Genomic DNA, 13,973 nt, shown 5'->3' with positions numbered 1-13,973 from the left:
TCCTCTTTCTTTACTCTGAGCCACTATAGATATGTCACACACACACACATACGAACACAGACACACACAGGTCTATTCAGCCTGTACGTGGAGGCCCCTAGAACACTGTGTTGACCACGGTGTTTAGCCCGTGCGAGGCTAAACGCAGACTCAATAGACGGGGATTTCACTATATAACACAGTTAGAGCCAGCGAGGTTTTCCACACACACGCAGGAGGGACATGAATGGAGCGGGTTGATAGTCTGTAGGCGTACACTGTCACAGGAATGCTGGGCTCCTTGGACGTCCTCTATCGCGTCCTCATCCACAAGGTAACACATGTTGTGTACATCTATGAAAACACCCACAGTTTTCATTGTGTTGGACTTTTTTTTTTTTTTTTTGAAAAAATGTCTTTTCTGCTCATATTGATATTTAGGGAGATATTGTAAAGCTCTAAATATCAGATGAATTGTCAATTTGTTGCCATTTCTCTTTTCTTCATTTATATACTAAATGCTTTTGACTGAACTCAACAGTTTGCACATTACAAGTGTTATATTTGCGGAATCTGGTTGATCTTTTCGATATTCTCCCATGATCTGAACAGAAGGTGCATGGCTTTGTCCTGAATGATTGTCCTCTTATTGCTGAACCATGCAAAAGAAAAACAGGGAAAACCAAAAAAATAGTCATTTCAAAATATGTGTTTTTGTTTTGTTTTTTTTTTTTGTCTCAGCTGATGGCGGTGTATGAGGAGCAGGAAGCCCAGCAGAGGGGCGTGGCCAACAACAGCCAAGCCTCAAGCCCCGACCTCTACCAAACAGAGCTCTCTGTTTTCCAGCCAATCACAGGAGGGGAGATCGAAGTCAATTCGTCAGCCCTCAAGTCCGGTGAGTCCAGTTCTCTCTTATAATAATGTAGCTAGTCTTCATCTCTCACAGCCATGAGCGGGTTGCTTTGAGGCTCTGTCTCATAAAATAAATATGTTTTAGTAATTTGTCATGTCAGAAGTTTGATAAGGTTTGTTGAAGTTTGATAACATTTAGGTCTGTTTGCATGACTTCAAAATCAAATGTTTTTTTTGGGAAGTATTAGCAATGGTTTTCAGCTTGATCAATAAAATGATGCTTGCTGCATCCATCCATCCATCCATCCACAGATGCTCGGAGCCACTTGAAGTGTAACTTTCTGAAATGTCTGACTTTTCACTTGAAATATCATGTGAACTTGGCCATTAAGGCCAAATGCTCATTTTCTTTTTGACCAAGCTGGGACTTGCTAGAGTTCAGTATCACATGTGCTAAATTCACTCTGCTAAGAGCTTCCTGACATTGTGAAGAAAGAGTGCCCTCTGGGAATCCTATTAACCTTTTAACTGTAACCTTTAGGTCATTGCACTCAGGTCACAGCTGAACAAGAAGCAGCTTCAGTTCGGATGATATTTTACAGGAAAGCCCCATAAAACATTTATGAAGGAATAGAAAGGATAACATTTTGAAGTGCATGGGGCTACAGTGTGTCTTTATTCTCAGTCAAGTTTTCGTACGCCGAGGGGAAACTGTCAAGTTGGGATTTCATCACAATCAAAGGTCGGGGAGTGATGGGCAGGACATTAATGAAATCAGGATGGTTAAAGCTGAAATGTTGGCACTGGCGCTCCTGAGACGGGGATGAAAGAGTTAGATGAGAAGCCAGAGAGAAGACAGGAAGTGTGTGTGTTCTGTCAGGCTGCGGAGCGAAAAAGCTGATGTCTGTGTCTGGTTCCTGTTACCTGGAGCAGACCTGTCACCGTGACCTTCAGCGTCTCCCTCTGTCTTATCTCAAGTCAAGGGCCGCTCAGTTGCATTACTGTATTCGGGAGTGTGAGAGGATTTGGAGCTGTCACTGCATTTAATTTAGCCGTAACGGAAACAAACCGTGGAGCTGGATCGCCGTGCACGCGCACAGTGAACCAAAACGAACGGCAACATTCCAGCAGTGTTTTTTGTGATTGTTGTTTTCAAAATGTCAGTTTAAATGAAGCGTGCTATTCCTCGTGTATGTATTGAAATCAGTCTTCTAATAGAAAAGCGCGATATTTGTCATTCTTGCTGATTCCATTGAAACTTCGGAGTCGGTTTTGAAGGCTTGTCAGGCAGTCTGAGCTCAAAGACATGTCACACACATTGTTTTTACAGTAGATTATTATCCTTCTACACACACACAAACACACACACTGCCTTGCATGAACCATTGTCCGTTTTATCTCTATCCTCGTCGTCGTACGGTAATGGGACGTTTAAGGTTTTCTGATGTAAGCTTTCTAAATCACGAGGAGACCTGGTCTGTATGAGCCAGATCCTGCGAGGACAGGAAGTTTAGTCTGTTTCAGTGCAGTCGCCTGTTAGAAGAGATTAGAAAGAATGTGTGACTGTCACGGGAGATTAGAGGTAACAGAGCTCTGGAGACGATCACTGTCGGACTGGGAGGGTCACAGTTAGGCCTCCGTCACTGTCTAATGTTTTAGCTTTTCCTCCAGCCGCCGGCCTCCTTCAGCTCTTTCTCCATGTCTGCTGATCACCGCCTCAGCTGGTGACTATCTCGTTCTGTCGCTCACTCGTCTCTGTGTTGCCCCCCCTCTGTTGCACTTTGATTTATGTGAGCTCCTTCAGGCTCTTCTTCCTGTTTTTCTTCAAGTTGCTGGTTGACGAATTGACATTGTTTCAATCACATGAGGAAAGGATCAGAAGGGATTAAGAAGCAGCACGGAAGCTGCTTTAGAGAGCGTCACCATTTAAAACAAAGAATCGCAGGGATGATATTATTTCACCATATTAGTTGGAGTAAGAGAGCACAAACTGCAATGTCTGGATTGCCAGGTGGTTTTTAATCATCAATACTGTTTGTTTGGAGCAGCAGCATTTCCAGACTTGGTACCAATCAGCAGTGAGTAATAACATGTCCACTATTAGATACAGAAGTTTCCATAAGCTTGTGACAAGTTGTAAAACGACTACAGAGCTGCTGTCTCTCTGTCCTGCTCTCTGTGTCCAACACTTTTGGCGCAGTGGTTGTTATTCCAGTGAACTTGTTTACTTGAGGAAGAAAGCCTCTTTAATCTTGAACTAACTCGGTTTCTCTGAAGCACGCATTGACAGTAACTTGCCAAACGCGGGTCAAAACAAGAATCAGAAGTCTCTGCAGAGGGAGCGTCACAGACATGCTGTCCCTCCCAGCACTCCCACAATCACTGATTGCCGTGCTCGCAATTTCCACGCTTTCATGCAGGTTGCCTTCACACACCTGATTTGGCCAATCTTTTCTCTGAAAGTGGGCATCCAGATTTTAAAGTTGACTTGAAAGTTACAGAGTCTTACGCTGAGCACATGTTGAGGTTATCTGAAGAAACCTGTGAGAGATCTGAAGTGGTCGTTCCATTAAAAAAACACACAAAAACCCCTGATTGTCTTGTTTTTTGAGTGTTAATTCAAGCAACTTCATGAACTTCACATCCGAATCAAAGGGGGGACGCTTTGATTTAACAAGAGCTTCTTCAGTTTCAGCTCAGATAGTCGGATAAGATGGAGCCATCATTAGTGTGGATTGTAATGCCTGTCCTTTTGCTAACCTTAAATCAAAAATGCAATGATTTTTGATCACAATATGGAATAAAGGCCAGTTATTTCCCCACATAGATATCTTGATTTCTTTTGTGAGACTCAAACTTATCTTTTTTTTTTTTTTTTTTTTTCTTAATTCTCTGCAGACTTTCTCATATAGGCGCATTCCTATTGTGCATTGCAAATAATTTTTCTCCCATTGTCCCCCTCTGTCTCAACAAACTCTCATTTGGAGCACTTTTGTTCCCCATCCATTCATCTTTCTTCGGTTGCCGTCCTTTGACGAGATGAATTGATTAGAGGGTTAATGTAATCCATATCCCCCAGCCGGGCTTAAGAGCACCTAGGGTCCATTTTGTGGCAATCAATATCTGACCCTACAAATATCATTTGGCCTGTCTTCTGAGCAGTCCTGCCATATAGAGTCCCCTCCACCCACACCCGCCTCCGCCTCGGCTTTTCTATTCCCGATTGAACTGTAGACGCGAACATGGCAGGGTTCCTAATGTACGTATGGATTGATGATCCCTGTGAGAGGGGGGTGGTCGGTTCGAGGTTTGGGAGTGTACCACACGGATAATGATAATGCCACCACATATAAATCTTATTTATTTGCTTAGCTTTTTTGCAGTGTTGACTTTCCCACTCAATTACAGTCACTATTTCCACAAGCTCCGGCGGCAGCGCGGGCAGCGGCGCGGCGTATTTCATTCATCAGTTTGAGTTAAATGATGATTTTATGCAGGGAGCTGATGAGATGCGAAGACGCAGACAGTATCATATGTTACCTACTTGCACACACAAACCTGCAAGTCAGCCACTTATTGGCCATTTGGATGCATGAACACCAGGGTGTGCTCTGATGGAATATGAAGGGAGGGCATCTTACATTAACTTCAGGAATGAGCTTCGAATGTAGTCAACTCCTGGTATTAATCCAAACATTGAATATATGAGGTTTCTGCATCCCTTCATTCGTCTTTCTTTATTTGGCTTTTACTTAATGTTCACTGATCAACAGTCATAACGCTGCATCACTTTTTCCTCCTTCTCCTTTTTTACTATTCTACAAATGGTAATATCGGTACAGTCTCACCATCTGTTTCTCATAGCACTCTGTGCACTGGTAAATGTGTTGCAAGCTGTTTAGGAAAAGCACTTCTCTGAAGTTTGACTTTACACTTTTAGGAAAAACAGAAACATTAAGCTATCGCCGTTTAACTCCCGTAAAGTAAATGTGATTTAAATGACAGTGAGGGCATAGAAGGTCAGCAGTGTGTCATGTCTCATAGAAACTAGCAGATGACGAGCAGTCAAATATATTTCTTTGTGAACTAGTGCACTTGGGCAAACAAAATCCAAGATTATCGGTTTTTGGTACATGAGACAAGAGGGTTGAAAGGTCATTCAGTCATTGCAGCTTCATTCTCTAAAGTGGTGGTTTCACGCCTTTTCCCTTTCTCTCCGCCAAACAACTCCCAAAGTCTCCGATTGACCAAACCTTACAGTGAAGGCAAACACTGATGGAAATTTGGGAAAAACAGGAACTTTCAAAATATACTGCAGTTCAGAATATTGCCTGAGCTGAGGCTGTCGCTACGGAACTTGTTTTGGTTCTGTCCTGTCACTTACATGTATCTAGAAGAACTTCACATGATTCTACTCAAACTTTTTGTTTTTGTAGAAGCTGCACAGACGAATGAAGAGAATAGTGTTATGAACCTTAAGAATGGTGAGTTCATGTAAATTTGTATGGACAGATAACTGAGTTAGATTGTTATGACGGTGACTCTAAACTGTATAACTGCCAAGTCCCAGGAGAATCCAGACAACGCAGACTGGGAGTCATGTTTGTTATTGTCCTTCTACTTGCTCATGTGCCCAAGGAAATATTTACTACGGCCGTGATGCACATTCGCAGAGGCCTTGTTTCCATCGTCTACAGGGAGACGGAGCCTCAGGGGTTTCAAAAAATTGCCCCCCCCCCCCCCCCCCCCATTTCAAAAAGTTATACCTTAGGAGCTATTTTCTAAAACTTGTGCTTTCAGTGTCTCTGAGCACCATTGCTGTTTCAACAGACATCAAAACACAATAAAAGTTGCTCAAGTGGAGCCCAACACCTCATTGTAAGGCTAACTTTCGCTTTTGATTGTGCAATATTACATTAATGGGGATGTACCTAGAGGGAGGACAACTGCTTGGTGTTTTATCCTCCCTTAGTAGACACATATTCATCCATCCATTCGTCCACCTTTTCATCCATTAGTCAAATCATCTGCCCTTGCTTCCACTCGTCCTTCTCCTTCCTCACAAATGCTAGCTTGATCATTAATCAATATTCATATTTCTCAGTATTAATGTTTCAATATTGGGATTTGCTTTTCTTTCAGCATAAAATGTGTTGGCTGGTTTTCACACAAAATATGCTACAGAAGTTGTTGTTGTCAAAGTAGCATCTTAACATAATCCTCTCTTCTCGCTGTTTCTTTCTTATCCTGCTTTGACACTTATAAAGAAACACTCCCAGCCCTCTGTGCAGCGTGGCAGGACTGTCTCGCCGTCTATCTTGTCAACTGAAAAATTATTATTAGACATGAATTTGCCTGACCTGCGCCTGCATCAAAATAGCATCAGCAGTTTTAAGACAAACACAGTTGAGACGTCGGTGTGTGGATGTGGGCTCGCCGTATATTGTGCCTTTAATAGAGCGAAACACGGTGCTGATTGGACAGAGACACGTGAGAATGGAGAGGAATTAAGGAAGAAAAAAAGTGCAATAATGCTTTAGTATTGTTGTTGTTGTTTAGTTATAGCTAAACGAATCAGGACATGCATAAATAGATGTACAATATATAAAGACACAGTTGCTCACACGTTGCTGCTTCTGCTGCAAGTTTTATTCTCTCAACTAATACAAATTAAGTTAGCTGATTTTTACTTCGCTTCATTTGGAAGGTAGTAAATTTGTATTACAATCTTCCCCACGTATTTTGAACCAGATCTTTAAAACAGCATATTGCTTATCTTTCTGCGTGTGTGTTATTTTTTTTCAGGTACACCCCTGCTGGTGAGGAGCAGCAGTGACTCGGCCCTCGGCCCGCCGCCAGCAGAGACTGAATCCTCCTTCAATGGAGACAACACACTCATGGTAGGACCATTAACAGTTTATAAAAATGGACTAAACTTACGTGACGTCACCCATAGCGTTCTGAAATCCCACGTGTTGATTTGAGCTGGACGTCTCCATATTGAAAGTTTGAAACCGGATGTAAATGTGTCTTTATGTTTATTAGCACTCTGAAAATAAGCATTTTTGAATGGGCTCCAAGAGACTCAGGTTCTTTTTGAAACCAAGATCATCGCCCCCTGCTGGAATTTCCCTGGAATTACAGCTTTTCTGCTCTTCTGCATTGTTGTCTCGTTTTACCAGCAGAAGCTGGCGCTTGGGTAAGACCCAGTAAGGCTGACTCAGTGAGGGGAAAAACAAACCCTTACACACAACATGCAGGTCCATGTGTGTAAGTCTTGAGAGCATGCATCAATATCAGCAAGTTAATGATGTTTTATCTCTGCTGCATAGCTTAAATATTGATGAGTCAGTTCTTCACAACCATCTCTCAAACATGTCTGCAGCCGTTCAGGTAGATATAGGGGACATGTCGGTCAAATGAATAATGAAATGAAAGCATGCCAAGTTTTGATCTGCAATTATCGATGTGTTTACGGTACAGTAGTCGTAAAGGAAGGTTAGTGTCAAGAAAACACTCACTGACTCATTGAAGTCAAAGAATATGATTGAAAGGGCTGCTGTTAAAAGGCTGGTGAATCTAAGCTGACAATGGGCCATTTTCACAGCTCCACTACTTCCTGAAATTAACTGTGCACATTCATTTCCTGTCTTGCATTATTGGCCAAAATGATTAATCCAGGTGTGTCTTGTTGCAGCAGTCTAAACCAGACACACCTGGATTAATCAGTTTGGCCAATAATGCAAGACAGGAAATGAATGTGCACAGCTATTTTCAGGAAGTAGTGAAGCTGTGAAAATACCCCATTCACCCGTTCCGGAACAAAACAAACATGGGTTTGTGTTTCAGAGTCTGTTTCTTGATGCTAAAACTAGTTAATGACCTTCAAATCACAATCTTTTAAGTAGAGATGAACTTTGACAAATAGTATTAGCCTGATCAAACTTCATCAGGAAATGCAAAAGGTTCAAAAACTGATCCCACTGTGTTTTGTTTTCTTTTTCGTTGTGCAGGATATTGATTTTCTTTAACGAATCTTACAATCACCACGAGCTTCTCTTGACTGTAATCTAATAGGCAGGTTTTCCAGTGAATATGCTAAAGCACATTAAGACTCCTCAGGGGATCAACACTTTGATTTTGATGACCCCGTGGCCGTCCTCTCAGCAGGACAGATGCAACATTCTCCTCACTGTCCGTCAGCTGAAGAGAAGAGAAAACACTGTCAGTCATCTTATTGATGACTTGAAGAATCAGATAAGATTTGGTCATTCGCAATCTAGAGTTGCAATTTGCTCATTATTATTATTTTTATTGTTATTACCAGCGCCATACAGCAAATATAGCATTTCTTATTTTTCCTCAAGTGGAGTGGCGACATGACTCAGCAGTTTTCATGTGTGTGAGATCCGTGGTTGTGTTTAAGGGTTGGGCTGAACGGTGCCTTTATGTCTTCATGTCCTTTGTAATCCAGACACACTCTGACACATCAGGCTCCATTAACAAAGATGGATGACCATTACTTCTCCCCCTTCTTTTCATTTTCTTCTCTCTCCGTCTTCCAAAAGGGCAAAGGGCAAACACTTGTTCCATTCTCCTGTTGCCTCATCTGTTCTCTCTGCCCTGGCTCTCTCTGCTTCTCCTCCTCCTCCACATTCTTTCTCACAACAGCTGAACTCACTTTTAAATCTGTCTTATTTATAACTTCGTAACTTTTTATTCTTTCTCTTTTGATCTCAAAAGTTTACATTTCATGCTTTATGAAAACAGACACTTTCATCATCATAAGCTGCGAATGACCAGCTTCTTGCTCGGAAATCTCCATTTCCACTTCTTGCTGTTATCACTGTTTATTCTGAGTTAATTATCCCTGTCCAAATATTTTCCAGCTTTCTTGAAGAAAAAATAGAAACTCATATATGAATATTCTCCCTTCCCCGCTACTCCAACACCCCCACGTAATATTTATGTACATAATTACATATAACACACACCTTTTTTTTTCCCCCCCTGTGATCATGCACATAAACATGCATTTACTTACCAGAACATCACAACAGATAAAATCATTATGCAGTGTGCCAGTTGCATAGAGATGCAGCGCTGATTACGGTAGTGGTGTTACAATCTACCCCCCCCCCCCCCCCCACCACCACCACCACCACCACCACCACACACACACACACACACGCACGCACACGCACACGCGTGCACGTTGGAGGACACTGAAAGTCCCTCTAGTTTGCTGGTTGAAGAAACTCCACTCTTGATTGGACTCTTGAGTCACGAGCCTTTTGACCCATGAGAGTCTTTACTGGACAAACAAGCTTTTTAATCACGCCATATTCCCCGTTGAATGTCCCGTTTCCAAGGCTCGGCTCTACTGGGAGAAGTGATTGTTTCTCTGCGGTGGTCAGTCTTGTTATTTTTTTTTTTTTTTTTTTTCTGACAGTGATCTAACTTGTTTGTGCAGATAGATATATAGAACACATGTAAAGTTGGTCCTGCATGGTTTCGTTAATGATTCCCTTCATTAGCATCGACTCCACAGCGGCAGAGCTCCTGTGGTAATTCATGATACCAAAAACATGCAGCGTTTTGATTTGCAGACCGCAGCCACAGTGACGGCTAGAATTCTCAGCACTCTGAATTTTAGGTGAAAGATTTAGAAGGTCTTAAAAGATAAATGCATGAAAACTGCTCTGTACTGTATATTCTTGTACTTATGCCCAATTATTTGGCGACTTTTGAAGAGTTAGTCACTCTAAGCTCTTACTTTAAATTTCTCTTACCTCAATATAGTTAAAATTAGCTTCTACTATCAGGTCATTCCTAAGCAGATCTTTTACAAGCATCATCCACTGATTTTAGTTGCTAAGCAATGCAAATAGTTTCTCTGGAGAAATTTTTACAACCGATCCCCTCCCACACTGTGGTGTAGTGGTTCGCACCGTCACATCATCCAGACATATTTTGGGTCTGATGTTTTCAAAGCTAACAGGGTGAATGCGAGTGTGTTCTCTCTGGGTTCGCTCTGTGATGGAATGGCTGCCTGTCCATCGGATTCGATCAGCTGGGTCGATTCTCCCAGTCTTTGTTCATGGTAGGGCTGCAATATAAATTCCGGTTTATTTTCATTGCCATATCAATATCTGTGCACTTTGCATTAATGTTTTGCTTATTAATTCACTTATTTTCCACATCATATGTAGTCAGATGCACAAAAATCAAGGAAAAATTACAAAAAAACTGTAAAATCAATGACTGTGAAGCCTCTGAAATGTAAAAGACAGAAAAATAAATAAAAGTCCATATTCCCCAAGCTGGAAGACATGATTTCACTGGTTGAGCTGAGATGATTTTGGACTCTGCGGCTTCTGAACTAAAATCACTTTGACATCCCCGTTTCAGGGTGTCATTCACAGCTGCCGGTTTTTGGCGATGTGTCAAGTATTAAAGCCTTCTACAAGCATTAAAACCCTATTAATACATAAGCACACATCGTACTAATCAATATTTGGCAAGTGAGAGTGTAGCTGTGCGCTGGAGAAATATTTTGACTTTCAGGAAAGAATTTCAATCAAAGTTTGACCGGAGTTGTCTTGAATTTGACATTGCTAACCTGCAGTTTTCTGTCAACATTGCAATGCTCAGTGTAGTCATTACGACTTTTAAAATAAAACCCTCTCTCACTGTTTTGCCTGGAAGTCTTTTCTTCCAGTTTGATGGCCTTTGTTGGCTCATATTTCTGTTTTTTTTTCTGTCTGATGCCTGCTGTGCTGCAGGAAATACTGCATAAAGTGTTATGGTTGTGCATGAGACCGCTGCAAATAGAGAAATCTCGTTCTTCGTCGCTTTCACAGCCTTTCTGAATCCCCCCTTTTTTGGTTTTCTTGACTGTCCCCTCACTCATTCACACACGCACACACCCTCACAGTCACTCGCTCATCTGTCTCCTCGCAGCCGTCCAGGTTCAGACGGAGGTAATGGCTGCGGGTAATTGTTCAAATTGTCACTTGGCCTTTTGGCGAGAGCGATGAGGGCAGAAGAAAGAACTCCTCTCGCAGTAATTTTCTGTCTTTCTTCGGTCTCTGTCTCTTTTGTCCCCCCCTCTCGCTTTATTTAATTTCAACTCGGAGAGATTCACTGGTTCAGAGCATACTTTTTTTTAAATGCCAAGCACAAATGAGTACAGTAAACCGCAGAGTCGCTTTCTGTCATGCGTACAACACACACACACACACACACACACACACACACACACACACACACACACACACGTGAGGTTGAGGGTGGTTCCTGTGGGTTAATCAAGCTGGGAATGCTTCCTCTTGCTTTACAATACTACTGGGGCTAATAAGACTGTGCTGCTTTTATTTTATCATGTTTGTGTGGGTGTGTGTGTGTATGTGTGTGCGTGCACACTTGCATGTATGCATTGTGGCCTTTTTCAGTCCCACAGCGTAATCGTTTGGTTCACCTTAAACGCACCCGTTACATTTTGAAGATTAGCTTCAGTTTGAACTTTCCCTCTTTTCTATTTGTGAACAATTACACATTTAACCGTAGATTCATTCATTCTACCATCAAGCATGATGTGCGACATATACAACGACACATAACTGGCAATCAGTGGGTTGGTTCTGATGCTTCAGGGAAATTAATGCCCCGTCTGTGATGTAGGGTTTTATATGTGCAGCTTTATTCATTTGTTTGTTCATTGCACTTTAACAGGCCAGAGCAAGAATCAATAAACGTCACGTTTTATATTTCCCAAGTTAAAACCTTATCCACTAACTTGAATGTGGCTTTAAAATATTGAAAGGAATTTTACTGTATTTATTATCCTGACCACATTTAAGGCCAATCCCATTTCACCCCTTAGCCCTTCCCCTTGGCCCTTCCCCTTGGCCCTCCGCCTATGAAACGGAGTGCTAAGGGGTAGGGGAGAAAGTCAACCCCTCCGAATTGGGACACCCCTCCGACAATCGCGTACGTCATCAGTAGTCGCCGCTGCCGATGACGTAGGCAGATGCGACAATTATCTGCCGAAGAAGAATGTTTTTCTTACATTTTAAAACTTTATTAATTGACAAAATACTGACATTTATGAACGTCTTTCGTTGCGGACGCCGCCATCTTGCCGATCTTGGAAGGCTTTCTGAGAAATCTGTCATCCAGTGGCGCCGGTGGCGAGGGGCGCTTGTTTTGTTCGCCTGGACCGTCAGTGGCGGGTGGGGTTAGTTCACTTCCGCATTGGCGGGGGCGCTCGTTTCCCACCCGCGCATTCCAGGCGGGCCGTGTTGAAGAAACCAGTTTATTGAAAATAATCGTCTATCTGTTGTGTTTGGAATGCGCCTGGAATGCGCGGGTGTGGAAACGATCACTCCAGTCAATGCGGAAGTGAATTAACCCCGCCCGCCAGGCATGATCTAAGCTGAAAGAACAAGCGCCCCTCGCCATGGGCTGATACCCCTCCGTTTGGAGTGTGCCTCTCGAGAATCTCCTTTTGGAGGGGTGACTGGCCCTTTTTCTTGGCCCTACCCCTCCGTCATAATGACAATTGGGACACTCCTACCCCTCCACGTGAACGCGCAAAACGAGGGGTAGGGCCAAGGGGAAGGGCTAAGGGGTGAAATGGGATTCAGCCTTAGTCTCTGTTTACATGACAAGGGTTTGAAGTGCAAACAGAAAACTTTTTTTCACGTGTTTAGTGTCTGTTAACAGAGCCCCTGAAAACGCAACGCTCTAATGACTCCAAAGGTGGAGGTTTTTGAAAATGTTTTCTCTGTGTAAACAGCAGAAAGCACAACTTTTCTGAAACGCTGTTACTGCACATGCGCGCCTCTAAGTATCATCACTCTGTCCTTATTCTCCTGGACGTGGTAGTTTTATTGTTGAAATCAGTCATAAGACCAAACTTAGTCGCCTGTTCATATGAATGTCTGTGTTCTCGCCATTGTTAATGTTTATAGCGTGTTGTTCTTTGTTCGGTGTGTAGTTTCAATGAAAAAATAACCAACGGCCCCAACTCATTGTTTGCTATACCAATTGCATTGCTTTCTGCCATTTCCATGTAAACATTTCCATGACATTGCTGTGTAATTGCAAAACTTTTCTGAAATGAAGATGCAAAACCATAATTTTCCTCTAAATGAGGCCTAAATCCAAAAGAGAGATCTAAAAAAAAAAGTTTTTTTTCTTTTGCATATTTTAAAGCTACGGAAATTTTCTCTTTGTGTGTTTTTTTGTTTTTCAGTAATATAAACTCTTTCTTGAATATATATCACCAGTTTTGTTCATGAGATGTTTTCTTTTGCTTGATATTGTATAAGAGCTCGTTTTGGTTTTTGCATAACGATGATCATTGAACACAGGGATTTAAGCTTTTTCACGGTACATATACAGACGTGGACAAAATTGTTGGTACCCTTCATTTAATGAAAGAAAAATTCTCAGTGGTCAGAGAAAAGACTTGAAGTAGACAGAAATAGTAATAAATAAAAATAACCAATGAAAGTCAGACATTGCTTTTCAACCATGCTTCAACAGAATTATTTAAAAAAAATAAACTCATGAAACAGGCCTGGACAAAATGATGGTACCCTCAACTTGATATTTAGTTAGACAACCTTTTGAGGCAATCACTGCAATCAAACGATTCCTGTATCAATGAGACTCCTCATGAGCAAGCTGCTCCAGTTGCCTCAGGTTGGAAGGGTGTCTTTTCCAGACGACATGTTTCAGCTCCTTCCAAAGATGTTCGATAGGATTTAGGTCAGGGCTCATAGAAGGCCACTTGAGAATAGTCATATGTTTTCCTCTTAACCATTCTTTGGTGTTTTTAGCTGTGCTTTGGGTCATCGTCCTGTTGCAAGACCCATGACCTGCGACTGAGACCAAGCTTTCTGACAGTGGCCAGCACATTTCTCTCTAGAATCCCTTGATAGTCTTGAGATTTCATTGTACTCTGCACAGATTCAAGACACTCTGTGCCAGATGCAGCAAAGCAGCCCCAGAACATAACAGAGCCTCCTCCGGGTTTCACAGCAGGGACAGTCTTCTTTTCTTGATATGCTTCATTTTTCCTTCTGTGAACATAGAGCTGATGTGCCTTAGCAAAAATGTCCATTTTTTGTCTT

General features: G+C 42.1%; 1 protein-coding gene across 4 annotated transcripts in view; it reads left to right on the top strand.

The window, feature by feature from the left end:
* The window catches only part of pard3bb (par-3 family cell polarity regulator beta b), a 204,251-nt gene that overhangs the window by 46,980 nt on the left and 143,298 nt on the right, over window positions 1-13,973 (top strand). For all 4 annotated transcript variants that reach the window (XM_030111978.1, XM_030111977.1, XM_030111976.1 and 1 more), the window contains exons 3-4: window positions 721-874; window positions 6,637-6,731. In XM_030111978.1, the coding sequence (XP_029967838.1) occupies window positions 721-874; window positions 6,637-6,731 (249 nt within the window). The remainder of the gene's footprint in view (window positions 1-720; window positions 875-6,636; window positions 6,732-13,973) is intronic.

The sequence above is a fragment of the Salarias fasciatus genome, chromosome 16, assembly GCF_902148845.1.
Source record: "Salarias fasciatus chromosome 16, fSalaFa1.1, whole genome shotgun sequence".
In the NCBI taxonomy this organism is placed as follows: Eukaryota; Metazoa; Chordata; class Actinopteri; order Blenniiformes; family Blenniidae; genus Salarias; species Salarias fasciatus.
The sequence above is the reverse complement of the archived record's forward strand: the minus strand, read 5'-3'. Positions and strand labels throughout refer to the sequence as shown.